Source organism: Peromyscus maniculatus, chromosome 7, assembly GCF_049852395.1.
Source record: "Peromyscus maniculatus bairdii isolate BWxNUB_F1_BW_parent chromosome 7, HU_Pman_BW_mat_3.1, whole genome shotgun sequence".
NCBI lineage: Eukaryota > Metazoa > Chordata > Mammalia > Rodentia > Cricetidae > Peromyscus > Peromyscus maniculatus.
The window spans coordinates 46,643,317-46,670,562 of record NC_134858.1 but is presented as its reverse complement, the minus strand read 5'-3'; the positions used below and the strand labels follow the sequence as shown (position 1 = coordinate 46,670,562).

Sequence of the window (27,246 nt, the reverse complement as noted above, 5' to 3'; positions counted from 1 at the left end):
GTGAGGCCTGTAGCTTTCACTGTATCTGTGAGTGCATAGACTTCTCATAAATATTTGTGGGAAAATTAACAGTGCCTGCTCACAGATGGGCCTGGCAATAGGTATCCGCACAAATTACTTAACCCTTTGCAAGTGAGGCTTGCTGATCTCTGTTCTAAAATCAAATGATGAGTCCCCTACCCACCCTAAAGAAAACAATGACAATTACAGTGTTTCTCAAGCTCTGCTCTCCTCCCCCTTGATGGGCATTACTGAGCCAGCAGGCTATGAACTGGGTCCTTGCCGGTCTCTCGCTTCTCTTACTGCTCTACACTTTTGTTCCTTGAATTCCAAGGAGTGGAGAAGGCTCCAGCCTCTCTACTCTTTGGAAAGTCGAACTTGGCTTTTTAGCAAGGCGGGGTGGGGGTGAGATAGTAGGTGGCCGAGTGACTGGTGTAATGCCAGCATCATCTCAGAGCAGCACACAGCAGCATGCCCTTCCTGGCTGGCTTTATTCTCCCTAGTACTGCAGACAGCTCCAAACTGAAAACCCTCTTCCCATCATTTCTAATAAGAAGCATTCCCACGTCTCATTCCAAGCTATGCACTGTAACAAAAGGAGTCCAGACTTGGGAACCAGACTGCACTGGTTCAAATTTTTGCTCTCATCCTTCTACCTGTAACTTCATGACCACAGATGAATTCCTTGGCATTCCCAAATCTCAGGTCTCTTGTTTCTAAAATGAAGGCTAGATTCCCCTTTACTGTATGGCTATTTGTGGGGAAAAATATGATTAAATAAAAATACACAAGATAATGTGTCCAACATTTAGTAACTGGATTTATTAGAAAGAATAATTGAGGGTTCCAGCATTTCTTGCTGCATGAGTCCTTTGTCAGCAAAATCTCTGATAATCACTCTAAAATATTTATATTAATATTGATAAATCAAGGAGACAGGATGAGTCCCACTGTCTCTGATGCATACATATGTATATATACATGCACACACTTGTATGATATATATACACACTTAAATGCGCAGTTTGTACTTATGGGTATGTAAGTTTTGTCTCCCTTCTTGCCTTCACCTTTTTGTGATCTTTCTGCCCTTCATGTTTCCATAGCAACCTGGCCTCTTCCTGCCCTTCCAACCACAGACCTGTCTAGTGAGTACAGAGCCTGGCTGCTCTGGGCAGCACCTCTGATTGGACGTTTGTAGTAGCACAGCCTATAGTTGGGAGTGCATGGAGGCTCCCATCCTTGGATGCTTTCCTAAGCATGCTGTCTGTTTGACCAAGAAAGCACATGAAGCCTCCATTGAAAGAATGAGGGCTGATCATTTGTAGGAGAGTCTACACTTGAGGAGACCTTTCCAAAGTGACACTCCAGTCAAAAACAGAAAGGGATTAGGAAGACCTGAGTGGGGGGGGGGGGACGATGACGACAAAGAATGGCAGCTCCTTCCCGATATTTTACTGTTCCTGCCTCTGAAATGTGTGTGCACACACACACACACACAGGACAATAACAATAAGGCTGAGAAGAAACCGGAGGAGGAAGGGCTGCTTAGAGAAAGGTAGAAGAAGCTGTGCCCCTGCCAACATGGCTGCCCTCGTCCCACTGCAGAGGACATCCTAGAAGGAGCCACAGCCCCTTCCTTCTGCCCCTTACCACTTGGTGCTAGAAAAATAATAGAACAAAGCCATCCTACCACCTGCTAGGGTGACAGTGCTGGACTTCACTCCTGACAGTAGAACCCAGGGGCCAGCTGCCTCCCCTCTACCAGCCTGAAATCCTGCTGAGTCAGCGCTGAGAGCTTCCAGTCTGGCCTTCATAGTGTGAAGCCCCTTGCCTAGGCAACAAGACTGTTTGTACATAACTACAGGTCTTTCAGCACTGGGCCGTGGGCAGGGCTTTCAGCCTTTACCGCCTTTCTGGATGTATGGAGAGCTTGTCCTGCCTCCTTCCAAGCAGCAGTCAGAGAAAGCAGATGACAGACCCGCAAAGCTCCGCACCCCGGCAAAGGAAGGCTTTTGATACATAATTAAAGAGGAGAGAAGAGAGATTCCTGGTTTCAGTGTGCTGCGCGGAGTGGTTCTTTTCTTCCCCTGCAGAACGCAGCGATGGTCTGCTTTCTTGGTGTTCCTCTGTGTGTGTGTGTGTGCTGCGGTGAATTTTAATTCCTGATGCCTTTGAGGTTTGCTTCTGTGAGCAGGGCAGAACAGGGACAGTGAGCCAGGCTCCTTCGCATGCTTTCACGCTGGTGATGGGCTTGAGGACTTTGCTGTGTGTTTGTGGTATTTTTGCATTTGGGCAAGGAATGCAGCTAAGAACACCCTTCCTCTACAGTGTCTCCCTGTGTCCTTTTTCCGCCTGGTGCTGTACGTGTCCCAGGCAATAGGAGAAAGCTACTTGACCCATTTGCGCAACCCTGTCCAATTTGAGACACCTCTTTGTATGTTGGTCTTGTCTGTCAATGAAACAGTCTTGGCTCCAGACTTCTCCTGAAAGAGGAATGAAGTATTTCTCTCTTGATGTTTCATTTTTAAACATCAGGCTTTTCTACCCACAGATAAGATGCTTAGTCATGAAATCTGATAGCAGGAATTTGGAGACTGTTTTATTTTAAACTACTTGACTACTGACCCAAATCATAAGTCCCAGTGGATAGTGAGATAAAGGAGAGGCCCTCATGACAGGCAGGAGCATGTATTAGTGTGAATGCATTCTCCCCCATCGAGACAAGATGGAGAGAGTATGTGAGCTGCAGTGGAAGGGGAACAGAGTAGACAGGACCTCGCAAAACTTCATCAGTCAGATAACACGGGTGAAAATAAATAGTATCTCCTAGGTGTGGATGTGCGTGTGGTATGTCTGTGTGTGTGTGTGTGTGTGTGTGTGTGTGTGTGTGTGTGTGTATGTGTGCATGTGTGTGCGTGTATGTATGATGATCTGTTTGTAATCATAGGTAAATTTTTTATAAATAAAAGCAAAGGGGATTGCTTTTATTTATGAAATAATAAAATAATAAATAATAAAAATATAATAAATTTATATATAATATACAAAATTATATAAAAATATATTTTAATATAAAATATAAAAATAATAAAATAATAAAAACATAATCCCAGTCAGGTACCCTTGGCAAGAACCTGTGTCATGATAGCCCATAAAATCATGCACTCTGTTAGCTCACAGTGGCAAAGGGATATAGCACCTAGCTAAAGCATTTCCTTCTCATTATTTTTAGTCAGCGGCATACTTTCAGAAAGATAGCTTTACCTCCCATCTTTGCCCTTCTCTCTTAACCTCAGCTGTCAATAGCTAGAACTTGCCCCCAGGCCTGTGAAAGTTACGATAGGGAACCCAAGAAGTTAGGGTCGGTTTTTTAATCCCAAACTGCAATGTGGAGTAAACCTCACTGCCAAAGGAATGTAGGTGAACTCAAACAGGAAAAGCCTGGTTTACTTTGGAATTCTCAAACCCCTTTCTTATCCATGCAGTCTTGGCAAATCCGAAGGTGTCGTAAGACCGGTCCATAGGTAGTCAAGTGTATGTTTAATGTCTCACTCTCTACCTGTTGAACCAGGGGCTGGTGTCTGCTCTTTTGTATCAATACAGCCATTGTATCAGTTACCAGAGGGTACCTAGTCTTTTACCTATACTGACCTTTTCCTTTTATGTGTGCCTTGACTCTGAGGAGTCCCTTGGGGTGTTAGGAACATCAGGGGCAGGCCATAAAGAAGTGCAATTAGACCCTTCAAGCTGTCCCTCTCTGGCCTGTGACTACCCCGCCTCCTTCAGTCATGTCCCTCTCCTGTTTGGCCAGCACAAACATGAAATTACTCTCGCTAATTAAACCGCTCTATTATTGTTTCAGGACTCTTCCTTGATGACCTACGGCCGTATCACTGCCATTGCTTCCTCAAGGATGCTCAGAAAATTCTGGAATCTGCAAATAAATAACATACTCTTTTTTTCTTTTTCTTTTTTCTTTTCCTTTAACAGTCTCTGAGATTGACCTAGATTGACATCTGGGCCTTGACAGAAATACCCCCTCATTTTTAAAGTGTTCATGTTCCTTGGTGTGGTATTAATACGCAATGTTGCAACTGTATCTAATGCTTATTGGTGTTGTTAACTAAATGCGCTCTATAGTTTGTTATCTCCTCCTTCCGGGCAGTACAGTTGCCCTCCCAGTGTTTCCTATATAAGCTGCTAATTTAATTTGATTTCTCCTTTTATTTAGTCTGTGATTTTGTTGTTGATTTTTTTCTCCCTGCCCATTGTTTACATCAGTTTTTAATTTTTTTGTATTTTCCATGTGACCTCCTCCACTTTCCTTTCAACCAATCATGTGCGTGCGTATCATGTGACTTTGTCATGTGGCTTGCATGGTGCTGATGATGTCGTCCACGCTGGTGAACAGAAGGTAAAACTCTTTGTTGTGATTAGAGGAATACACCTGGAAACACAGTCTGGCACGCAGTTCCTCTCGTCTCAGATCCGTTCAGCAGAGCCATTTGAAAGATTTGCTCCTATTCTCAGTTCACGTCTAGAACTCAACAGGCCTTGCAACCTTGACATGGCAATCTGAAAACATGACAACCTTTAGTTTAATATTTTCCCTCAAGAAATCTGGTCACACCAACTGCCCTCTCAGTAAAGCCGCATTAGCCACCATACAGTTTGGAAACTTGAATTTTCAACAGACTTCACAAATGTTATTTCCCAGAAGCATGCCCTGAAAATTCGCCTCGTTGCTTAACCTGATATCCAATAGCTCCATAAACCTAAATTGCTCCAAAATGAGCTGCACCTCACCCCCCCCCCGAATGTTTTTGCAACCTTCCAATGCTCCAGAAAGACAGATAGAGCCTGCAAAGGTTGCACTCCAGTAAAACCGGAGAGTGCTTCATGAAATTTGCATAAATGGAGGACTTTCTGAAAGGAGAATTTGGATTGATGGCTGAGGTGTCACTTTTCAAGAGTGGCCCTCCCCCAGGCAGGAGGCACAAATCAAGCAAAAGTCACTTGGCAATTAACGATGACTTGAAGTCTCCGTGTAATCAAGAGGCACATGATTGACCCTTACAGAAAAGGAAATAAAATTATAGCCTGATGAAGTGCATAACGGTGACGAAATAATTAGTTAATATTGTGCCTGTCACAACCTTGTTAAAACATTTCTAGATCACCATCAAGAGAGAAGGGGACTTCTGCTTTCGGCTCTACCCCCACTAAAATCAGACCTATTCAGAGCCTCCCCTGGGAGTCACAGGCTTTCTGTTCTCTCCTAACTGTAAAGTTTTACTTCACATCACACCCTAAAGACACATACAGGCTGCAGTGATTACGTAGCCAGACTAACACCAATAACCACTCTGTGTGCCTGCGCATGCAAGGGGCTCCCCTCCATTTGACCTCACTTCTGACCTCACTTCTCTGAGAACTGATTGGGCGACATCCACACAGTCCAGATCCCAGTAGCTTGTCTTGCATGGTCTTTGTTCCTGGTCTGGTCCCTGAGTCACACTCCCTGTGTGTGTTACCCTGTGTCTCTCCCCTCCCTTTGCCCTCCATTTACCATCGCTGAGGACTTCCTCTTTGTAGGTGTGGCAGCATCACCCTAATCCAGTCCCATTTACAATCAGACTCCCAACAAAGAGTTATCTGATGGTTTTCATGGTGTGCAACAAAATGGGAACGTCCCTAAAGCAAAAGAACCTTGCAAGCCACAGTAATAATTGATCTAAGTTTAAAAGGTGCAGGGGGGCTCTCTTCAGGACCTGTAATCAAGACCAAAAATATGGCGGTAAATGTTTCCTGAAGCTGTCCCCAAAGCCCACCTCAGTGCTGATCTAAGCTGTCTAAAGATATCGTTAGAGTGAGCCTTGGAAGACTCCAGGCTGCAGTTGCCTCTCACATCACTCCAGGTTCCCATCCTTTTCAGACCCTCGGCTCTCATCTGAAAGGGATGAGCAGAAAACTTGCTGTTCAGGTGAACTACCAGCAGCAGGGTGAACCTTTAACTAAAAGGGAAAAGGGTGGAGAGGTTAGAGCAAGTAAAATTTACGGGACAGAAAAATGAAGCTTTGTTAAGGACAGTCCCGCCTCCTTTCCCTAGTCATTAGTAAGGACTTAAGTGACCTGGGCCTGAGTTCAAATGATTCAAATAAGCTTGTAGCTTCTCTCTTGTTAGTGGATTGTACATATGGCAGCCAATGAAATCAGGTGTTCCCTGTCCTACCCCAGTCCATGTCTTTCTAGCCACAATTGACCCGGATATGTTTAACATATGCTGGGTGCTCCACCCACCTTAGGTTCAGTTGGGCGATATTTACTCTGTCCTGAAACAATGAATGAAAGCAAAGGGAGGCTAAGCCAGGGACTGAACCCCATTTCCCATCACCAAATAGCTTTGATGGAGAAGACAGGTAAGCGTAAGCACCCGCCCCCAGGACAGGAGAAGCGAGTTGGTTGGAGGTGAGGCTGAACTCCATCCTTCGCAAACATTCGTTCCTAACACGCCCCTGGGTACCAGGAGACCTTGAAATGCTGGCACGGGGACGTGATTTTGTAGACCATTATCGGAGGATTCTGTAAATGGGACTCCCCATTTCCCACCATCAGCATGAGTGTGCCAGCCCCCTGTACACTCTCTCTCTGTCACTGTGTTGCATGTCTGAGCACGGCTCCCTTCACACCCATTCATAATGATCTTTTTTTTTTCTTTAGCTACTGACCCTGACTTGTATTAGGCAATGCTGGTTCTGACGAACTAAATTCTTTAACCCTCCCCCACTCTTCCTTCTTAGATTGAAAACATCACTAACGACCCCTTCCACACCCTCCTTGATTTTTTTACAGCTGTGTGTTTGGAGCCCCGCTCTCTGCCAGGTCGACACAGGCTTCCCACCAGCCTTTCTGCTCTAATTGCCTTTGTTCTGAAGGATCTCGCACACTGGCGGCTCCCAGGGTAGAGAGGCAGCAGGAAAGGTCCTCAGAGGGAGACAGTGGTGCATTATCTTGCCTGAAACCTGTGGGCAGGGACCGGCTTTGGAAACTGGCGGATCCCCTAAGGTTACCCACGTGAGGGCAGAAACATCCCAGTAGCCCAGTTCTTCTTTATACCCAAAGAAATGTCCATGAATTAGTGAAGAAGTGTACCGCCCCCTTGTGGCATGGAGGCAGGAGCAGAGTTCACTTGGTCCTAGTTATTTCTGTCCTAATTTCCTGAGCCTGGATGAGCCCCATAACCACAAGCCAAACCTTCATGGTCATTTTTTTTTTTTTTAAGGACAATGAAACAAAGATAATTGGTCAATTAATCTGTTGGTGCTTTCATGCTACCCACAAGAAGGGAGTCGGTATTTCTGTGGTTCAGTCTGTCAGAGTTCATTTGTTGCTATCTAATTTGCATTTTCTGCTGTCTTCCGGGGCCCTTCCACCCCAACACACGTTCATAATTCCTAAGAGAAATGGGGCCCAACTGGACTCTGTACCAGGTGTCTCAGTGAGCTCAGCCCCAGGAAACTCAGCATCCTTTCTCTGTAAAGAGCTAAGGAATCGGGGCTGGAGAGCTGGCACAGCGGTGAAGTACACCGACTGCCCTTGCAAAGGGCCGGGGTTCCACCGGGTTCCATTCCTGGCACCCACATGGCAGCTCACAACCATCTGTAATTCCAGTCCTAGAGGATCTGATGCCTTCTTCTGGCCTCCTTAGGCACCAGGCACTCATATGTTGCACAGACATATGTGTGGGTGAAACACCCATACACATTTTAAATAAATAAATAAAGCCCCTACCCATTCATTCCGTATTTCAGTATCCCCTGAAGCCAGGGACTAGGGTGGCAAAGTCGAGTCACCTCCGATCAGACATATCTTTAACTCCAAAGTAAAAGAATACTTGTCTCCAGAGGCTTATTTGGGGTGAACGATGCTGAAGACAAAATGGAAGCTTTATCTTTAACATCACAGAGCTAAGCTTTGAAAGTGTGGGAAATCCAGGGAGGGACACCCCCTGGATGTGTCAGGGAGAGTTATAAGGACAGAGAACGGACACAGCCTACATCACATTAGAGTCACTCGTGTGACATCTCTAGCAAAGAACTCCATTTCAGGAAGGAGAATTAGTGGCCTAATAACTCTAAATCCTGATTCCCCAAGGCAATTTGCTAATCCCCAAAGGACCTGTCAATATTGTTCCTTGATGGAACCATAATGTGTCGGAGCTGGAGACATGAAATAGGCTTCCCATCTGAATAGGGAAATCATCCATTTGGAGTTTTATAAAGATGCATATAATTTAAAAAAAAAAAAACGGTATACACGAGGTTAAAATGGTTGATAAGAAATAACTAAACAAAGAAGATGGGAACTGGGATAAGCAAAATGAGCAGTGTTTTAATTCACAACAGTGCTATTTGATAGTAAACATACTAGACTTCAATCTCTAGATCCATTACTAGTTAATCGTGAGTGTAGCTGAGATCACAGACCTCCGTGCAGATCTGTATGAAAGAGAAGACAGAGTGAATGAGGGCTGGAGAGTTGACTCAGCAGTTAAGAGCATTGCTTTTCCAGGGGACCCAAGTTGGTTCCAGCACCCACATTGGGTGGCTGCAGAGGATCTGACAACCCCCTTCTGATCCCTTTGGGCACTTACACTTCTGTACACAAGCCCACACACAGATGCACATATACGTGCATGATTAAAAATAAGCATTTAAAATGGGTGAGCAAAGAACAGAGACAGAGGCTTGGGGCAGGGCGAGGGCGGCCTGTGTGGACCCTTGGTCTTTCATGCTAAGCATACTGTTGCCATTGTGTTTCCTGGAGTGGAACAGGGAATCTTGTTCTCCTTCCACAGTTCACAGACACTTCCCCAAGTCCTGGGCTTGCTGTGATTTTTGTTGTAAAGTCATGCAACCAGGAGTTCTTCTCCACCTCCAGGCCCCTGCTGATGAATGCAAAGGCATGAAGCAGACTCAGATTTAAGAGCTCAAAAGCCCAGTAATTCCAAAGGAAGAACCTGTAATCTCCATGGCCAGAAATATACATTTCAATTATGGTTTCTGGGAGGACTCTCGCAGGGCCTGCCCACGGTATATCTGACACTACTTGGCTTTTTTTCATACTATTTTTTCCTTGCATGTATGATTTGTGTTCTGCTGGACAATATCAAAACTGTCCAGAATTTCATATTTGTTATCATCAAGGTTTATTTTTAAAGTAGTGCTGTGTTCAGCTTTAGCATAAAATATGTAAGGGAAAAAAATTGAGTCCTAGATGAAGCTACACTGAAAGGGTATAATTAACCCCAGGGGTCTTCTTAAAGCAACCTGCCTGTTGCTGATGAACGGCAGACCAACATTTACAAATAATTACAATATTGGTTTTTCTGAAATTGCCCATAATGATTTCAGTCACAGCAGCAGCCACCCCAGAACCTTGGGACCCCCCCTCCTCCAATCATTTCCTCTGCTAATGTGTTCAATTAAGCAGGGAGCCTCTTTAACACTGAGGCCCCCAGGTCTCTGCAATGCTCCTTTCCTCCAGGTCTGGTTTTGTGCAGAAAGTTTTGTCAGCCCCATTCCTAATCTGTAAGGAAAAATAGACAGCAAGCATTTGAAGATTTGTAAGATAATTGATTTAACAACTGTCCTTCCCCAATCTGGATGTACTTACAAAAACGTGTAGGGCCACCAAGTTGGTCCAAAGCTCTGCATTATCTGAAAATGGTTCTCCTTCAGGTGTACTGTAGAGGAAAGGTTATAGTACTGCCCAAGGACCCACTATCTTTTTAATGACCATAACTATATTATTTTTCATTTTGCTAGAAAATCATGTCTCATTCACCCTTGAGATATCATTGCCTGATAGACAACTTCTAGAACTCAATACAACATATATTTGTATGAGTAATCATAGGCAAAGCTTTCTAAATGATAACCTAAATACTATATGATATAAAATGTTCTGCACTCGAGAGAAAATAAATATGTATCAGAGTAACCTTGTCAGATAGAATGATAGCTAATTCTACTATTTTGTGTAGGGTAAATGTTAGACCTGCGGTACAGTTTTTAGGAGTTGTTTTAAGATCCCAATTATATACATACATTTTTCCTGAAACAAATGGAGAGATAAGAGACTGCCTTCAACAGGCCTGCTGGGTTCTTCAGGGACTCCTGGGAAAGATGCCTGTTCATTTACATGCCTTTAAAGGGATTTGGAAGTCTCTCTTCAAAGACAAGAATATATTTAAAGAAAACTTTACCAAATTGTAAAGCAAGAAGTTGACAACTGTGTGTCTTCAAGATACTGAGCTGCTGATCTTAGGGTGTGTCTCCCGAAGAAAGTTGGCTGAAGGCCATTTCTTGGGTCTTCCATCCCCATGGTGTTGTGAGGGATAACCAAGGCAACATTGGTAATTCCCCTAAGTCCACACATGCAGGCAGAGCAGAGGTGGAAGGTGCCTTCCATTTAATTCTGTACCCCCTTTTTGCAAGCATGGAAACAAACTAAGGCAGATGACGTTTTATACCTTCCACGAAGCAGAGTTCAGAGGAGGTGTTCCAACCGTTGATTCTGCCTTAAATATCCGCAGTGCTCTCTTCTGAGAGGAAATAGTGAGGGTTCAACAAAGCAACTGGATGGACTCCCCTCCACCTCACTCCAAGGAGGCTTCAGGCAACCACTTGCCTGGTGAATCCCCTCCTTTCTCAGCAGAGAGACACCCAACACAGTCCATGCTTCGATCCTCAGTGCAGAAAGCTATAATACCATTTCCATTCAGTCCTGGCCACCAACCGTTATCACAGTTAGCCTAGGACTAAGGGTTTTCCTGGGATAGTGCTAAACTTCAGTGCTAAAACCTGTAATATTTGAGGGTCCTTGGGGATGAGATGGTCACCTTAATTCTGTCAGAGAATAGAACTTGTTGAGTTCTCTCATGGCTCATTCAGCACTTCTGTGTTCAGCATTGTGGAATCTTCCAAGAGGCCCTACCTTATTCTACAGTAGACTCTGAGTCCCACTGGACATTTATGATGGTGTAGACACTTATTGCCTAAATGATAGAAAAGCTCAAAGAAATTTGGAAAGTCTACATAGACTGACATGTCCAAACAAGGTCTAAATGTTTTCTCTAAGTAGTTGGGGACAGTGGCTACATTCTAGCTATATATATATATATATATATATATATATATATATATATATATATATATATATATATGTATATATATGTATATATATGTATATATATATGTATATATATATACACACAACTATTTCTCTAAAACCTATTTGTCTTTGTAGTTTCTTAAATTCCCAGTTGTAGGGAATAGATACTAAGACTCACTTTTCCTAAGTATCCTTCAGACATCAAGACTAGGAGCCCCCCCCCTTTTGCAGTATGAGCCCAACCTCATTACTTCCCAGTTCTCGAAGCACACCCGTACACATATCTCACCAAGGAGTCCTGTTACCGAGGGAGTCTGCCTTTCTAACCAGCTCCAGATGATGCGCATGCTGTGCCCCAGGGGATGCCTGGTAGGGCTCTGGGTGGCTTGTTCTCTCTGCTCCCACCTTTGAATCCAAGGGAGGAGGCTCCCAACAGCTGAACAAGGAGACCAGGCTAAACTCCAACTGTGCCAGCCACCTTCCTTTCAGGGCCAGGGGTACAGTGTGAGGTCATTAGCTTCTCTCCCTAGTGACAAGTCCCTCCCTCGCTCTCCTGTCACATCCCCATTTTTCTCAGTAACCTGCTTAGTAACCTGGACTACAACCTTCTCCATGAGATCAAGAAATAGATCAGTCTGGTCCTCTCTGGAAGTCCTGGCTCCTCGCAAGCAAGTTTTAATTTCAACCCTGGGTTACACATTTCCTCATCTGCTCCTTTAGTGTATGCTGGCAGTTTCTCGGACAGTGCCTCAGCATCACGCTACAGAGCCATCCTGGTGCTCTCTGGCTTATCACACACAGGTTCATCTTCCTTTGCCCACTTAGATCAAAATGCTATCATCCAAGTGAGCATAAACTGCAGATAGAGAGAAGCAGGCAACTTTGTTTCTCTTACTGTACAATGCTAAAGCCATTTCCCCCTCTCTTCTCTCACAGAGAAAAAACCCACAATGATTGTTGCTTTAATACATTAAAGAGCCAAAGATTATCACTCACTCGACTGAGTCATAAATGTAGTTACAGGAAACTTGCCTATGGCAATTCGTGTTTTATATAGCCACAATTGGAAACGTATTTTTAAGTGATCCTAAGCAATAAAATTTAATTCATGAAAAGCTAGTTGCAAGAACACAGCATCATTCACTCCCATCAGTGACCAAGCCCTCGGGACTCTAGGGTGAGTTATGATGTACCAAGGGATAAAAACACAGGGCTATTCTGAAAAGTAATTCTATGTTTTTAAATTTTCTGCTCAGACCTGCCTATATTTGCCCATATTTCAGGCACTCTGTCAAGATATGTCAGGTTCATAGAAATCCAACTTGCAGAGTTGTGGGAGGAAATGTGAGTTCCAGTGAGAAAGACAGGAAAGCTGTGCTCATAGGGAGTGTTTTCCAGAACATTCCCACAAAGCACCTTCAACTAAGACTGAATAAGGCAGCCAACTGGGGTTCAGAGTTCTAAATCCACTGCTTTTTAACCATTTGAATTTCTGAAAAAGCAAGAAAAGTGCCCAGCCCCACCGCATCACTCCATCCCATTTGATGGGCTCACTTCTCGTTCCGTGGACCCAGATCTCATGTGAACTTACTGGCTGTTTCAGGGGAACCCAGTGCACCCAAGCTGGAAGGGCAGATGGGAGAAGATGGGAACTCCATCAAGGTGAACCTGATCAAGCAGGATGACGGAGGTTCCCCAATCAGACATTATCTGGTCAAGTACCGAGCGGTGAGTAACCTCCATCCTCAGACCCCCTTCCCCCACCCTGGGACCCTGACACCTACCTTGTTGGATCAAGAACTCGAGAATCCCAGGTGAAGCAAGGTAGGACAGTATCCCACTGGGCATTTTGTAGGAGACTAGTGGAACTTGGCCAAGGTTTTAAATCCCAAGTCTGACCTATAGCTATTAGGCCATAACCACAGTGGGACCATTTGAAAACTTCTACTATGACCAGGATGGTGAGAACATCACCGTGATTTTTCAGTTTTTCTACGAAGTGTCTTTTCCATAATCCAGGACTTCTGTGCACAATCTCCATGCTGCCATCTAAAAATCACTACTTTTGATAAAGTGTGTCTCCTGGACCAGGTGCTCTATCTAGGCATATTTCCTGCAGAGACCCTATGAAGTGGGTATTACAGTTATCCACCCCTACCCCCCACTACAGACGAAGCAACAAGAGCTCCCACAGCCAGGAATGGATGTTCTCACACAGATGGGTGAGGCCAAATTAGAATCCAGTCCTATCTAGCTGAGGAGCCTAGGCTCTCTCCTGACTTACTTCAAGATCACAGGCTGGATCCCTTGCCCGCCCGCTCTTCTCGGCCCCTTAGCTGGGCTAACTGCTAACAATCAGCTTGACACGGAGCTTTTCCTAGTGGCTCGCTCACCACCTACCTAAGATCTCTACTAGTCTTTCATCCCCACCCCCCAAACCAAGAATCCCTCTCCCCTTTTCCAGTTTCAGAATGACATTTGGCAAGCAGTTGCAGGGGGTGGGGTGGGGCTTAGAGACAGTCTCTGGGAATCACCTGTTACTGATATTTCTTAGTAGTTGGAGGTAATGGACCAGAGAGCAGTTTGCTTTCTCCATGAAGCCCCAGATAAGGCTTTTTCCAGGAAGTTTGTTCATCCCCTGCTTCTGGGAACAGCTCCCATAGAAATGGCATGTGGGTCCAGCATAGAGCCCTACGGGCATGCACACCCTATAGCCGGGAGACAGACCTTCATCTATCCAGCTCTCCCAACTGATTCTCAAAGAAGTCAGATAGGAGCCGGCATAGTAGGAGAAGCCTCAGTAAACGTCCTTACGGGCCAACATCCCTGTAGTTTCGTTACTATGGGGAAGGATGTCAAGACTTGCCAGGTGGCCCTGAATAACCTAGTTGGAGAGGTGCTATGGTGGGGTACAATGCCTCTGTCCTGAGCCTGGATGGCATCAAATTCCAGCTTCAAATTCCAGCTGCCATTTGCCAGCATGTGATCTGAAGGACAGATAATCTTATCTTCCCAAACCTCCATTTCCCTATCTGGAAAATGGGAATAAAATAACTTCAGCCGTCAGATTCGTTACAATATATATTGAGATCCCAAAATATCCTGGATGCTTTGAAACCTCTGTGAATTGTAACTAGGATGCAGGACCCAGCTAGAAATCTCTCCCGTAGGAAGACAATCTCGAGGTCTGTTTGCCTGAATGGTCACTGCAGCTATGTTTAACAGATAGAGGAACAAAATGCTGAGCTATTTTAGATTTCGATGACTTTAACCATCCTCTCTCACTTTGGAGCTTCGTGTTTGCTAAATGCAATCACATATTATTAATATGTATTACATAGCATAAAGTTTGCTCTCCTGAGTGTTTGCTCTATCGTCTGGTTGTCTCTTTTGTAATGATGTTTGCTGAGGAAGTCAGAGAAAAGAAGAGCAAAGAGAGACAGCCCAGCTTCTTTGTTTTAAATTAAAACAGCACCATAGCAACATGTGCAAAGCTAACTTACAGCCCAGCCCTGGCTTCCGGGTTAAATTAGAGGATAAGAGAATCCCCCCTGAGCAATTTCCCACAATACCCACAGCCCTGGAATGAGCATAAGGGCACCTTTGTGGCTAATCAGAACTACTTTGTTCAGTAAAATCTCTTCCTCCAGACCCAGGCCAGGACCGGTCACCTCTTTCCTGACACTGTCGCTGTGTTCTAGCCCCCGTTCAGTAAAAGTTGTCAAACGCCCTTGGGTGCCTATCATGTACCTGAGGTGTACATGGCTTTTGAAAAGGCCAGAGACTATGACATGGTGAGCTTTGCAACTAGAAAACCATCTGAAGAGTTCTCAGGAGGATGTGAGGCCTCTCCCACACTGTTTTGTTATGCAGGTGGTTGCCTAGTGATGGCTTTGGAAACTCCCTTCCAGGACAAACTCTCCTTGGCAAGCATGGATGATATACCTAGAGGGAAGGTCGGGTGAAAAACGGGGGATCTCCAGAATTTTGCATCGCTCCTTATGCCCTAGCCAGTGTTTGCTAAGCACAGTGGGATACTACATGTGAGCTCAATGAACATCCCTCACTTGTTCAGCCACAATGAGGCCAGGCCACACTACAGGGATTAGAAAAGCCCAGTTCAGTCCAACACATGTCGGCTGGGCTCCCTATCATGAAAGGAAAGCACAGTCTGGGGCTTGAACCGGCTAGGCTCCAACCTTGAGTGCTGGGTGACTTTAGAAAGTCAGCTAACCTCTTACTGCTGTCCCTATAATCAGATTTAGTTTGAGCCTGAAGTGATACCCAGAAGGTTTGTTATGTGATGAGAAATGGCATAGGCAGCCCTAACTGCAGAGCCTGGCCTATAGAAGATACCCAATAGATGATGGCTTGCATTTTTAGTAAAATTGGAACCTATGTGCTATTCACCTGTCAGAATGTGGACAGCGTTCTGAAATATACTGAGAACATTTAACTCCTCCAAGAACCCCTCCCTAGCCTCTCCCCTCCTCTAAGAACCCATGTACCTAGCATTCCAGAGCATAGGGAGATAGGGTAGGTGGGGGACAGTGTTTTAACCCTATCAGTCCTGGAGTTGGTGGGACAATGAAGTCAGAACCAGGCTATATTGACATTCCTTGCTGTTGATGTTGGCAAGCATGCTCCAGTATGGAAGATCTTCACTGGTTCCCGTATTCTACATTTTGACCCCCTGGTTTTCGATCCTCCTGAGTCTGTGCCACTTAACCAGTCTCTCCAGCATTCTCACTCAAGCCCCCTGGTGTCTTCTGTCCTTCCTGCTGACTGTCCCCAGAAACTTGCCTCTGAGTGGAAACCCGAAATCAGGCTCCCATCCGGCAGTGATCACGTCATGCTCAAGTCCCTGGACTGGAACGCCGAGTATGAAGTATATGTGGTAGCTGAGAATCAGCAAGGAAAATCCAAGGCAGCTCATTTTGTGTTCAAGACCTCAGCCCAGCCCACAGCCATCCCAGGTACTGCCACTTCTGTTTTCTGTCTGTTTCCCGCTTTGAATTAATGCACACGTGCCGCGCCTCCTAATGCACCTGAACAACCCTGACAACTTGCTTGCTTACAGCCATCCTCATGACTGGTTGCTCATATGCCAAGCTTAGTTTTGCCTTAGCCCCATCTGTGCAGTGGGTTCACATGTACCAGACCCCCCAAGAGAGTTTTGCCAAGCATCCTGGGGGAAAAGGTCCTATCTCATTTGGCCTTGAAATAGCAATGCTAACCAGTCTATGGGACTCCCTCGGATGGGGAACGCCCCAACTCCTGCCTTGCCTTGGATGCTGGCTGAACAAGGATCCTTAATGAGACTTTCTCTGCCATCTGCATTCGATACTAGGATCACGTAACTGGTTTTTATGGTGTTTGTATGTGATCCTTGCTTTAGCTGTACAACCATGGTCTAACTCTCTTCTCTCTGGTGACCCCAAGAGAAGGAACAGATGGTGCCCAGTTAGCCACAAGCTTATCTGTGAAGGACCCCTCCACTGTGCTAAAGACAAATTAAATGTCTTGGAATGGAGCAAGTGGAAAACATAGATCCTGGGAAGCACCATCAATGGAAGGGCAGCCAGTCTGGTAGACCATGGTAGCAGCAGTGCTCCTAGGAGATGCAGATTTGTCTCTAGGATCCAGGACCAACTCAAGTGTGGGAATAAAGTGAGAGCTCTGATTTCTGTCCCAGATACCTTGTGCTAGTGGCCAGTCCCGTCATTAGGCAAATACCTCCAAGAAGATTCAGCCATCATTCTGCCTTTCCAGAGCCAGCCAAATGCCAACCACAGGCAGGAGAGATGGTCATAGATCATGTAGATACAGCCTGTTGGAGAGGGTTGTCTATGCTCTACCATGTTCAGGTGTGGTAGGAAGACAGCCTGGGGCAGGCCCATCTTGCCTGCCCTGTCTGGAGAACTCACTTAGATGCTGAGCTCAATTGTCAAGCTTGCTCCTCCCGGGAAAGTCAGACCAGAAAGGGGATGGGCTTTCTGCCATGTAGGGTTATATGTGCCAAAGTGGGTAGCAACAGAAGGAGATGTTGGTGTGTGACTTTTTACGGTTGTTTGTGTGTGAGTGGGTGTGTATGCGTGTGAGGGGGGAGGAATGTGTGCGGCCTCCAGCAGTTGGCAGGTGAATTTTGAGTTGTAGACTAGATGTGCCAATTGGTCGATTGAACAATGGGGAGGGCGTTCCTGCTCAGGTTAGGATCCCAGTACTAGGAAGGAGGTTCTTGCATGTGGCTACAGGAAGTTGCTCTCACTGTGTCACAATTGGATGTCCAAACAGAGGTGGCCCTGCTTCTCTTCTGTCCCTTCTTTCCTGCGTTCTTTGGTTAGTTTGCCCTTGAAATCGAAAGTGTGACGTGTGTCCAGATCCATGCGTTTGAGCCTCTTAGGATTCGGGGACTAGTGAGGTTTCAGTTACGCCCTTTGTATCAGGATATAAGCTAGCTCTTCCCCACAGTGAGACTTGATGGGCAGCATGCTTGGGCATGCTATGTTTCCAGGCTGGGCACTGCCAGCAACGTCCCCTTCTAGGTTTCCAGTGTGAGCAAAAGAAATGCTGGAGAGTGCTCTACCTGTGGAAGCCTTGGAGAATTGTCATCCGGGCTTCCACTTAAGCCAGACAGGGTTAGGGGGTACTTGCCTCATCCACAATGACTCTGTGACTGCTGTCCAAGTGGTAAAAGAAGACTGCTCTGGTTGGACTATCCTAGCCATTTTCTTGGAATTCAAGAACAAAACCTCTTTGCATCATAAGCCGTAGATTTGTGGTCGAATCCTGTGGTCTGCAGGATGGTTGCAGGTGAGATGTTCAGGACTGCAACCAGCACGATTGTGGGGCTTGCACAGTAGAAAGACAGGTCTGCTTGGGCTCTCCAAAGACCACCCCGCATCCCCAGTGTTCTGACCATAGTGCAGCTGCCCACTGCATCTCAGCCTCGGTAAGCAAAAAAACGTAGACATGAGAAGAGCACACTTGCTGCTGCGCCTCCGAGGGAGGCTTCGTCTTAGCGAGAGGTAACATTCTCCTAACCTGACCCTGCTCTTCTACTGTGGAGGCTCGGCTCTCTCACTTTGATTTCCTTTGCTCGCTGGCCCCCAACCCCTGAATTAACCTGCTATGCTGCTTCTGGCGTTGCTGAGCTGCTGACCCGTCCTATGATGTTGATACGGCACTGAACTCTCCTAACGTCTGTCAGCCTAACTTACTAAGTTGAATTAACCTTGGAGTCTTGTTTTTTCTATATTTGACCTATTTTTTCTTTCTTTTTTTTTTATCTATTTTTTCCTCTGTTTCTGTCTCTGCCTTCTCTTTCCTCCCCTCCCACACCCTCCCTGTGTCTGTTGTCACATTTGTCACCTTGGACGTCACTGGGACATCCCCACTGCCACATTTATGTCTCAACAACCACCTATCCTCTGGAACCCATTGCTTGACACCTGCAGCCACCCTGGGAGGAAGTTCCACCTCCTACACCTTGGTCTCACTGCTCTTCTCTGTGGTGACTCTTCTTTTGCTCTGTTAGGAACTTGAAAATACATACACACACACACACACACACACACACACACACACACACACACACACACATACACATACACATACACATACACGCACGCACGCACACAAATTATAATTGCTTAAAAGCCCAGTTCCTATGAAAATGATCAATTGTTCCCCCTTTGAAAGATCCTGTCAGGACTTCGGTTGCCTGGCCACAGCTACTGAGCAAGTGTTATGTGTGAACAAGGAAGGTCATGGTGATTGGAAACAGATTTACCTCCTGAGATTTTTGTCATTCAGTGATACTTTCCTGTCACTTCGTATGGGGTCTTCTCCTTTTTTAATAGCAGTAAAGAGAGAGAGAGAGAGAGAGAGAGAGAGAGAGAGAGAGAGAGAGAGAGAGAGAGAGAGGAAGAATTTGAGAGATATTTCTTTCAATACTATTTTTCAAAAACAGCATTATGCAAGGTTTACGGAGATGTTTCTGCTACCTGCTCCTTGTGTTTTTGCTGTTGTTCATAAATACAGCAGAGGAAGAATTCTAGACTTCTGAACCTTGGCTCAGATTGTTAAAGTCACCACATGTGCCCTTCACTCTAACACTGCGCCCTGCCCTCCACCTTTCAATAGGCAGTTAGCTTCGCCTACATTTAAGTATTTAAGTACCCATGTTGTACTTAAGTATTTAGGTACCAAGTATTTAAGTACCCATGTGGTGACTCACCTGAGCACTCTGCTGACATGATAGGTGAATTAAATCCTCCTGTGGCCCATGCAGTGGGAAAGTTGAAATTGTCTATTTTCTGGAGCTGATGAACATTCTGGAAGGTGCTGTAATGCTGGTGTTAGCCCAATGTCTTCTGCTGTCTTTGTGAAGAAGGCCAAATTGTGATGTGCCCAATAGGAATGGGCACAGAGCTAATTCTTCCACTTCACAGTAGGATGCTTCAGATGAGCACTAAACCTCCAGATCCTGGGGTCTGTGGTCCAGGCATGACCTCCATCATCACCATAAGCACAGTATACCAGACAGGTTAGAAGCATCCACTGTGAATCGGTCACCTCCCACACCTTCGCCCTATATGCTCCAAAGAGCACAAGGTAAGGGATTGAGGGAACGTACTACCCCCCACCCCACCACAGTGTTAATACATTTGAGCAGTCTGCCTGTCAGCACTTCCAGAATGGTCCAGCTTCCCTAATGGTCTCGACGACACTTTTAAAATTATTATGCAAAGCCAGGAACTCCTGTCTGCTGTTGTCCAATTCACCCAGAAGAGGAAATGGGTGTGTCACATCGGACGCATGAGACCCAAGGCTGACTACCACCCGCTAGTATCAGCGTGTGAACTTTGGGATGGACCCTCCAATGAATAAAAACTCCCTCCCCTACCATGGCACCTGTCATTCTACCTATCTCATCTCTGAACATCTCCACGGACGTTTAATTTATGTTCTTTTTGGTTCTTTACCTGTTTCGTTTCTGTTGTTACATTTTAATGCTCAAAGACTAGCCTTTCCTTTTGGGAATCCAAATGACCCTGAATTGTGGTCTGCAGGCAAAGCCAACTGTGTGGCCACCTGCCAGTATCCCCAGTGTTCAGCCTAGAGGCTTCACAGTGCTCAGCACCTAAAACTGACAGTGCCTCTCGCTCAGCTATGGACCTCTGCTCTGGACCTTTGGCCTCTTCCCACCAGCTCAGTGAAACAAGATGGCTCTTGGGCACAGGGCAGTACAGCAGAGAAAAGAACAGGGGGCCTCAGGGCCTGATATGAGAAGCGCAGGTCAGTTAAGGAAAGCTTCAGGGAAGGCAAGAGAGGTCCCACTGGGGTCCTCTTCTGATGGCCCTGCAGAGAGAGATGTCACACTAGTGAATTGTGGTCTGCAGGCAAAGCCAACTGTGTGGCCACCTGCCAGTATCCCCAGTGTTCATCCCAGAGGCTTCACAGTGCTCTGTGCTCCACTATTCACTCTAGGAGAACTTGGAGTCTGCCTCGGCCTCATCACTGACCCACTCACAGGAGAGGGACGGTGTCAATACTTCTAAAGGGACCTTTGGAGATGAACCCTAAATTTCCAGAGCCCTAGCATGATCCTTAGCTCTTAGCAGACATTGGTTCCATCTGAAAAACCTTTGGGCTTATTCCAGCCTGTTTGTGGCTTGTAATGGTGTACTCTATTGGAGACAGCTTTAATGTGCACTAGCCATGGCCAGACACTGGGTCCCTCCATGAAAGTTATGACTCCTAGCCCAGCCAGGAGTCCTTAAGAGAGCAGCCCCCAGGTAGCCCCAAGGGAGTGAGCTTACCCCCCCACCTCCACCTCTGCACTGTGAATCAGTACAGATACACTATCTGCCATGAGGGTTCTCTTATCATTTTTAGAATATTTATACAGCAGGTTCAGATCATGTTTTTCTACTAATAAGAATGCTAACGTCATTGTTTAGATAATCAGCAAGACTTTATGAAGTTTACACCTTTGCATTATTAAAGGATATATAACAGTTCATGTAAACTCAACAGCGTGTTTTGACTTTCTTTGGTATTTGTGTCCAACACAGTGCCCAAAATAAAAACCTCTCCGTCCACCTCACATGCACTTGATAACTGATTCCTAGGGGAGACATTAAATTGGACCCCACCTTTGGTGGGAAGGAGAGTTCTAATCAAAGGCATTTTCCCATGAAAATCGTTATGCTTTTCTAAGTGATCCTGAAGGTGTCCAGTTCCTGTTACCTGGGAATCCTCAGCAGACAATGAGAGGAACGAGCATTTGCAAAACTGGGGAGGTAGTCACTCTGAAGACAAGTTCAGGGGTGGCACAGTCCACCAGATACAGAGCTCTCCAGCAAGTCTTATGTGTATGTAGCAACCTTTTCTCCTCCTCACAATACACACACACACACACACACACACACACACACACACACACACACACACACACTCAGGAATCTTATGATAGATAGAAAGCTTGTGTTGACAAGCTGCATTCTGTGCCTAGCCAGCTCCAGGAAGGAGCAAGCAGAAATATAAGGGGTTTCTGAAAAAACTAGCCCTAGAGTTCAACCATTCTGGTAGCCTGACAGTTATATTGAGACCAGGGCTTCAGCGCCTGGGGAGCCATAATACAATAACTCAGATCCAGCTGGGCACCTAGAAAATGTGAGATCCATTTAAAGGCACAGGAAAATTGGTATATATGTGAGTCTCAGCCTTGGAGCAAGCCAGTTAAGTGCCAAAACTGCTTTGAATGCCAAGCTCTCAAGCCAAGAGCCAAAGAAAACAGACAGCCCAGGCAGGCACTGCTCCAGGCAGCTCTTACCTAGGAAGATGTGGGAAAGCTGCCCTCCAGGAAGCCTTCTTTATGTGCAAGGTACCTAGGTGGGCTTGGCACAGAGGGTGAGAGGAAGGTCATGGGGAAAGTAGACGTCTGAAAGGTTTGGGGCTGTTTTGTTTGTTTGTTTGTTTTTGCTTTTCCTTTTATGACCCATTCAATGAGATGTAGGATCTAGACCTCGTCCCACCCATTTTCCTGAACTAAACTATTCTGTAACTATTCAGGAATTTCTCCTGACCCCAGGACCCTTTGATCTGTATCACAGACTCCTCTTATTTCCATCTCTCTGTCAGGGCCACCATCATTCTCTCCAACTTCAGGAGCACTCACTTGCTGTAGAAGTATCAGTCCTTGGAAGTGGTGGGCTGGGTGGCCCCTTTCTTTCAGGAATCTTTACTTTCTCTCAATGTTTCTGCATCAGACCACGTTTGTTCTATCTGAGACATGGAGACATGGAGCAACCCTTTGGTGATGGGTCCTGGAATCAGGCATGAGCCACTGGGATTGAGGTCAGGGAAGACTTAGGAATGGTGGCCCTTATATGATTAGGGTACTTGTTCAAATCCCAATTCCTGATCCTCACTGCCCAATGATTCTGGTTCTAGAATTGAAGAGCTCCAGATTCTCAGTATTTAAGAAACCATCTAGGAATTCCACTACAGGTGGAGAATTGCTGTGTTAAGTGTTAAAAGGCATTTAGTTTTCATGCAAAATTAAAATTGCAAAACTTGATGACTAAAGATGTGGTCTACCAGTATTTTAGTATTCCAGAAAAAATGCACACTATGGAGACTGGTATCTTGGAAATAGTATCATGTGTGGAGTAATTCTGTTTTGGAATAAGGTATTTGTGGTTGAAAAAGATTTGCAAAACATCCTTGACCAAGACCCTCCTAGATACAGGTATCTCATCCATAGGATTACAACCTCTGTCCAGTCTCTGTTTAATGCTTCTAGAAATAGAGTGCTCACCTCCCAAAGCAACTCACACTGTTTGAATTTCTATGCTTGTCAACCCTTCCTGTGGGGCTGTAGTCTGCTCCACCCCCCATATTGGCATCTACTGATGCTGTGCAGAATACAGGTCCTTTTCCTCCCTGTGACACACATTGGCATTTTTGGAATGATGTTCTCTTCCCCAGGCTGAATACTCACTCAGCCATCCAACAAATATTCTGTCAGAGTTACCCTAGTGACTGGGGAAACAGAAGAGAGAGCAAGCACCTGCTAGGGTGTCCTAGAGAAGCCATGCAGAGAGAGCATGCATGTAAATGCCCAGGACAAAAGGTCACATGGTGGCCAGAAGAGAAGAGAGCAGAGTGACTTGGTAGATAAAGAAGGTAGATCTCCAAGAAGGTAACATGGGACCTGTAAGACAACACAGCTACACAATCAGCCAGGCCCTGGGGAAATGACAGGCTGGCATATTCATCAGGCAGCATACAGACTGGCCTGGAACTGAAGGTCAGACCCTGCTTTAAGAGGGTCAGAGGGACTACACAGGGGCCACAACACATGTGAGATCTCATGGGCCAAGGAAGACTTTGAACTTTCTATCAAATGAAAGGGAGACCACCAACCTACTTTTTTGCCTATGTCATATCACAGTCTTCATCCTTGGATGCCTCCCTTTGAAGGTGCTCCCAACCAGGGAAACCTCCGGCTGGTTCTGCTGGGTCCAGAGCAAACAGCCATCTAGTCGCTGTACTCTCGCACTCAGAATAGCTTCTCCACAGTTTATTTTTCCTCTTTGAAGAGATGAGTGGTTATGAGGCTGGAGACAGGCTCAAAGGTTAAGAGATGAGTGGTCATGAGGCTAGAGATGAGTTCAATGGTTAAGAGATGAGCAGTCATGTAGGACTGCATTTATGTATCAAGATCAAGATAAAAGCCATTGCTGTTGAGATGGGCATGGCAGCTCATGCCTGTAATCTGAACTCTCAGAGGCTGAGGCAGGAGGGTTGTTGTATATGTGAGGCTAGCTTGAGCTACACAGCAAGGCCCAGACTAGCCTGGGTTACAGAGAAATAAGACTTGGTCTCAAGAAAAAATTTAAGAGTGCCACTAAGTGCAAAAATTCATAGGTATTCCCTCATGTCCCCAAAACAACTACTTTCATGTTTTCAGCTCTTTCTTCATGAAGTAGGCACTTGACACATACTGGGATGACTTTCCTATTCAAGGAAACCCCTTGGGATCCTAAAGATCAAGGAAATTAAGATATCTCCTTCCTTTTACATGAGTGAAAAATAAGGAGAAATTCTCAAGTGGGCTGCTAGAAGAATGAGTCATTCCAGCTGAGGGCTAAGGCCTGTGGCTGATTTCCTGATGTCAAAACCCACACACCCGATAGCTAATGTCCTTTACTCATCTTGGGTCTTCTCAGAGACCCCAGCTATAGTTCTCAGTGAAGGATTAGAAGGGACCAGCCCAAAATTCCAAGGGAGAAAGACTAAGAAGCAAGTCAAGGTGCCAAGGAGTGACATTTGTGAACCTGGCATCTCCTCCAGCTCAGGCCATGAGGCCCCTAGAGGGATTGGTTGTGAGCATTCCTCTTTGAATGCCAAGCTCTCAAGCCAGGAACCACAGAAGACAGACTGCCCCGGCCAGGCACTGCTCAAAGCAGCTCTTACTAGGACGATATGGGAAAGCTGCCCCTTCGAGAAGCCTTCTTTTTGTGCAAGGCACCTAGTTGGACTTGTCATAGAGGGCAAGGGCAATGTCATGGTGAAGATAGACATCTGAAAGGTTTTGTTGTTGTGTTGTGTTTTGTTTTGTTTGCTTTTCCTTTTATGACCTGTTCAATGAGATTCAGGGTCTAGACTTTGTCCCACTAGTTTTCCTGAACTAAACTATTCTGTAACACCTACAAGGTACCCTTTGATCTGTATTCTGGGCATTCTGGGCCAGAAATGAAGTCTGTAATTAGGAACAGTAGAATGACACAACCTCTAGAGAAGCACTCCAGTACCTAGTATGGACAGAGATAGGCTACACAAGGAATGAAGAATGGTGGCCAGGTGTGGTGGTGCACGCCTGGAATCCCAGCTCTCAGGAAGGGAGGGCAAAAGGATCAGAGACCCTAGTCAGTGAGATCCTGTCTCAAAACTCCAACATCATTAAAAGGAAAATGGCAGCCCACATGCAGTACCACTTATTCTGAGTTGCCCTTCTCTCCCCTTGTCTGGAGCAAGATGAGAATGGCAAGCTGCTGGAGCGGGCTTAGTAGTTAGCAAAGTATAGTGAACTGAGTATGGAGACAGTTGGGGCCAATTCACAAGTACTGCCAGCTGTAGACCTGGGTATCCTCGGTCTCTTGGGGGCACAAGAAACATCAGACAAGGTCTAAGGGTAGAATGGAGTTGCATTTGAAGAATGAATGAATGAGAAGTGCCCATATGTCAGTCTGAGACTACTGTCTCCACAATGACTTCCATAGGCAGAACTCTGTTCAGAGTCTTGCTTCCCACAATGCTGCTATTCATGGGAGTCAGTGGGTCCCTCTCAGAAAACTGATGTCAGTGGGGCCACACAGGGAACTCAGCCAGGGTCCTTCTGTGAGAGAATCTATAGGTCAAGGCCCTGGAGGACTGCTGATGGACACCATAGGAGCTAGACACAGAAAACACAGCCAGAAGTAGGAAGCTGGGTACTGTCGGGGTATGAGAATGTAACTTGGTGGACGTTTGTCCTGTGCATGGGTATGACTGTCTGTGAGAATGTTCAAATCTGGGTAAGTCTACAGGTTTTCCTGAAGTCTGATCCCAGCATGCCTGGCTCCCACAGGGTGAGTATTCCCAGACCCTCTGCCTTACCTGTGGGGTAGGCTGCTGTGTCTCAGGAATGTCATGGGTCACATTCAGCCTTCCGTGGCACAAAAAGAAAGGGTAAACTGAGACCCCAGTTCCTTCCTAGTTAAAGTCCTTTGGACTCACTCTTCAAGAGGGGAGAGGAAGTAGAATTATATGTTGGGCACCCCATTGGGCCTAACATCTCCACAAGACCCAAGGCAGTGCTGGGAACCCCATATGGGACCCTGTCTACCACTCTGCCTAGAGCCACAGAACAGCCCGAAGCCAGCAGCCACTGCCTGACTATACAAAAAAAAATCTTTTGCATGGTCCAGAGACACATCAGGGCCCTCCTGGATTCATCTTCACTCGATGTCCTCAAATACTGCCTGTCTGGGCCCAGTCTGCTTACAGGATTCATGAAGACCAGTTGAGCATAGGCCTTAGGGAGGAGGTTCAGGGTTGGGGACAGGAATGAAGACACAGCTCATAGTCCCCTCTCTTCATCTTAATTTGTGGGAGCCCTTAATCTCATCCTGTCTCATGGGTGAGATGAGGTTATCACACCCCATCTGAAAGATGCAGAGAATCTCTTGTCTCTGTACCAGGCATAAGAAGACCCTTGGGAAGGTACCACTGGTCACAAATGCCTTGGTTTTATGCTTAGGGCCCTACTCCACCCCCAGGGACAATTGTCCAGAGGGTCAGGGGGCTCATACCCAAGCCTGCTAACCACCGACCATCTCTCTCTCTCCCACTTAAGCCAATGGCAGCCCCACCACAGGCCTCAGCACCGGCGCCATCGTGGGCATCCTCATTGTCATCTTCGTCCTGCTCCTGGTGGTCATGGACATCACCTGCTACTTCCTGAACAAGTGTGGTCTGCTCATGTGCATTGCTGTTAACCTGTGTGGCAAAGCTGGACCCGGAGCCAAGGGCAAAGACATGGAGGAGGGCAAGGCTGCTTTCTCGTGAGTGCAGAGCTATCTGGTTGACCGGGCTCTGTCCCAGCCCAGGGCCTAGCACTGTGCTATCTGAGAGTGCCATGGTGACCTCCACGCTCGCCTTACCTTTTCCCACATGAAAACTCTGAGAGGTTAAATCATCAAAGCAAATCTCTCTAAGCACGGGTTTAAGGCAAGGTGGGGTTGCCTGTTTGAAAGCAGTGTCTTGGGTCTACCCTAGGTTCTAAAGTCTCATGAAGATTTGAAAATCCCTGAGAGGGTCAAGAGAGGGGGGTTGTCAGAATTAGACCTGGAGAGGAGCTATGATGGGGGGAACCAGCATTGGAGGGCATGCACTTGATCTCCCATTCATTCAGTTACCACTCAGCAAGTGTTTATCTTGTAGCTGCCGAAGGCAAGACCCTGTATCCTGGCTGTTGGGTACCAAAAGGAGAAAAATGAATATAGATTCCTCTCC

General features: G+C 46.1%; 1 protein-coding gene across 6 annotated transcripts in view; it reads left to right on the top strand.

Moving 5' to 3' along the window:
- The window catches only part of Ncam1 (neural cell adhesion molecule 1), a 303,364-nt gene that overhangs the window by 269,016 nt on the left and 7,102 nt on the right, over positions 1-27,246 (top strand). For 4 of the 6 annotated variants that reach the window (XM_015987214.3, XM_015987213.3, XM_015987215.3 and 1 more), the window contains 3 exons: positions 12,782-12,906; positions 15,974-16,154; positions 26,588-26,795. In XM_015987214.3, the coding sequence (XP_015842700.1) occupies positions 12,782-12,906; positions 15,974-16,154; positions 26,588-26,795 (514 nt within the window). Of the gene's footprint in view, positions 1-12,781; positions 12,907-15,973; positions 16,155-18,635; positions 21,217-26,587; positions 26,796-27,246 lie in introns of those variants that run through there. The other 2 variants (XM_042280892.2, XM_042280893.2) reach the window with 1 other exon arrangement.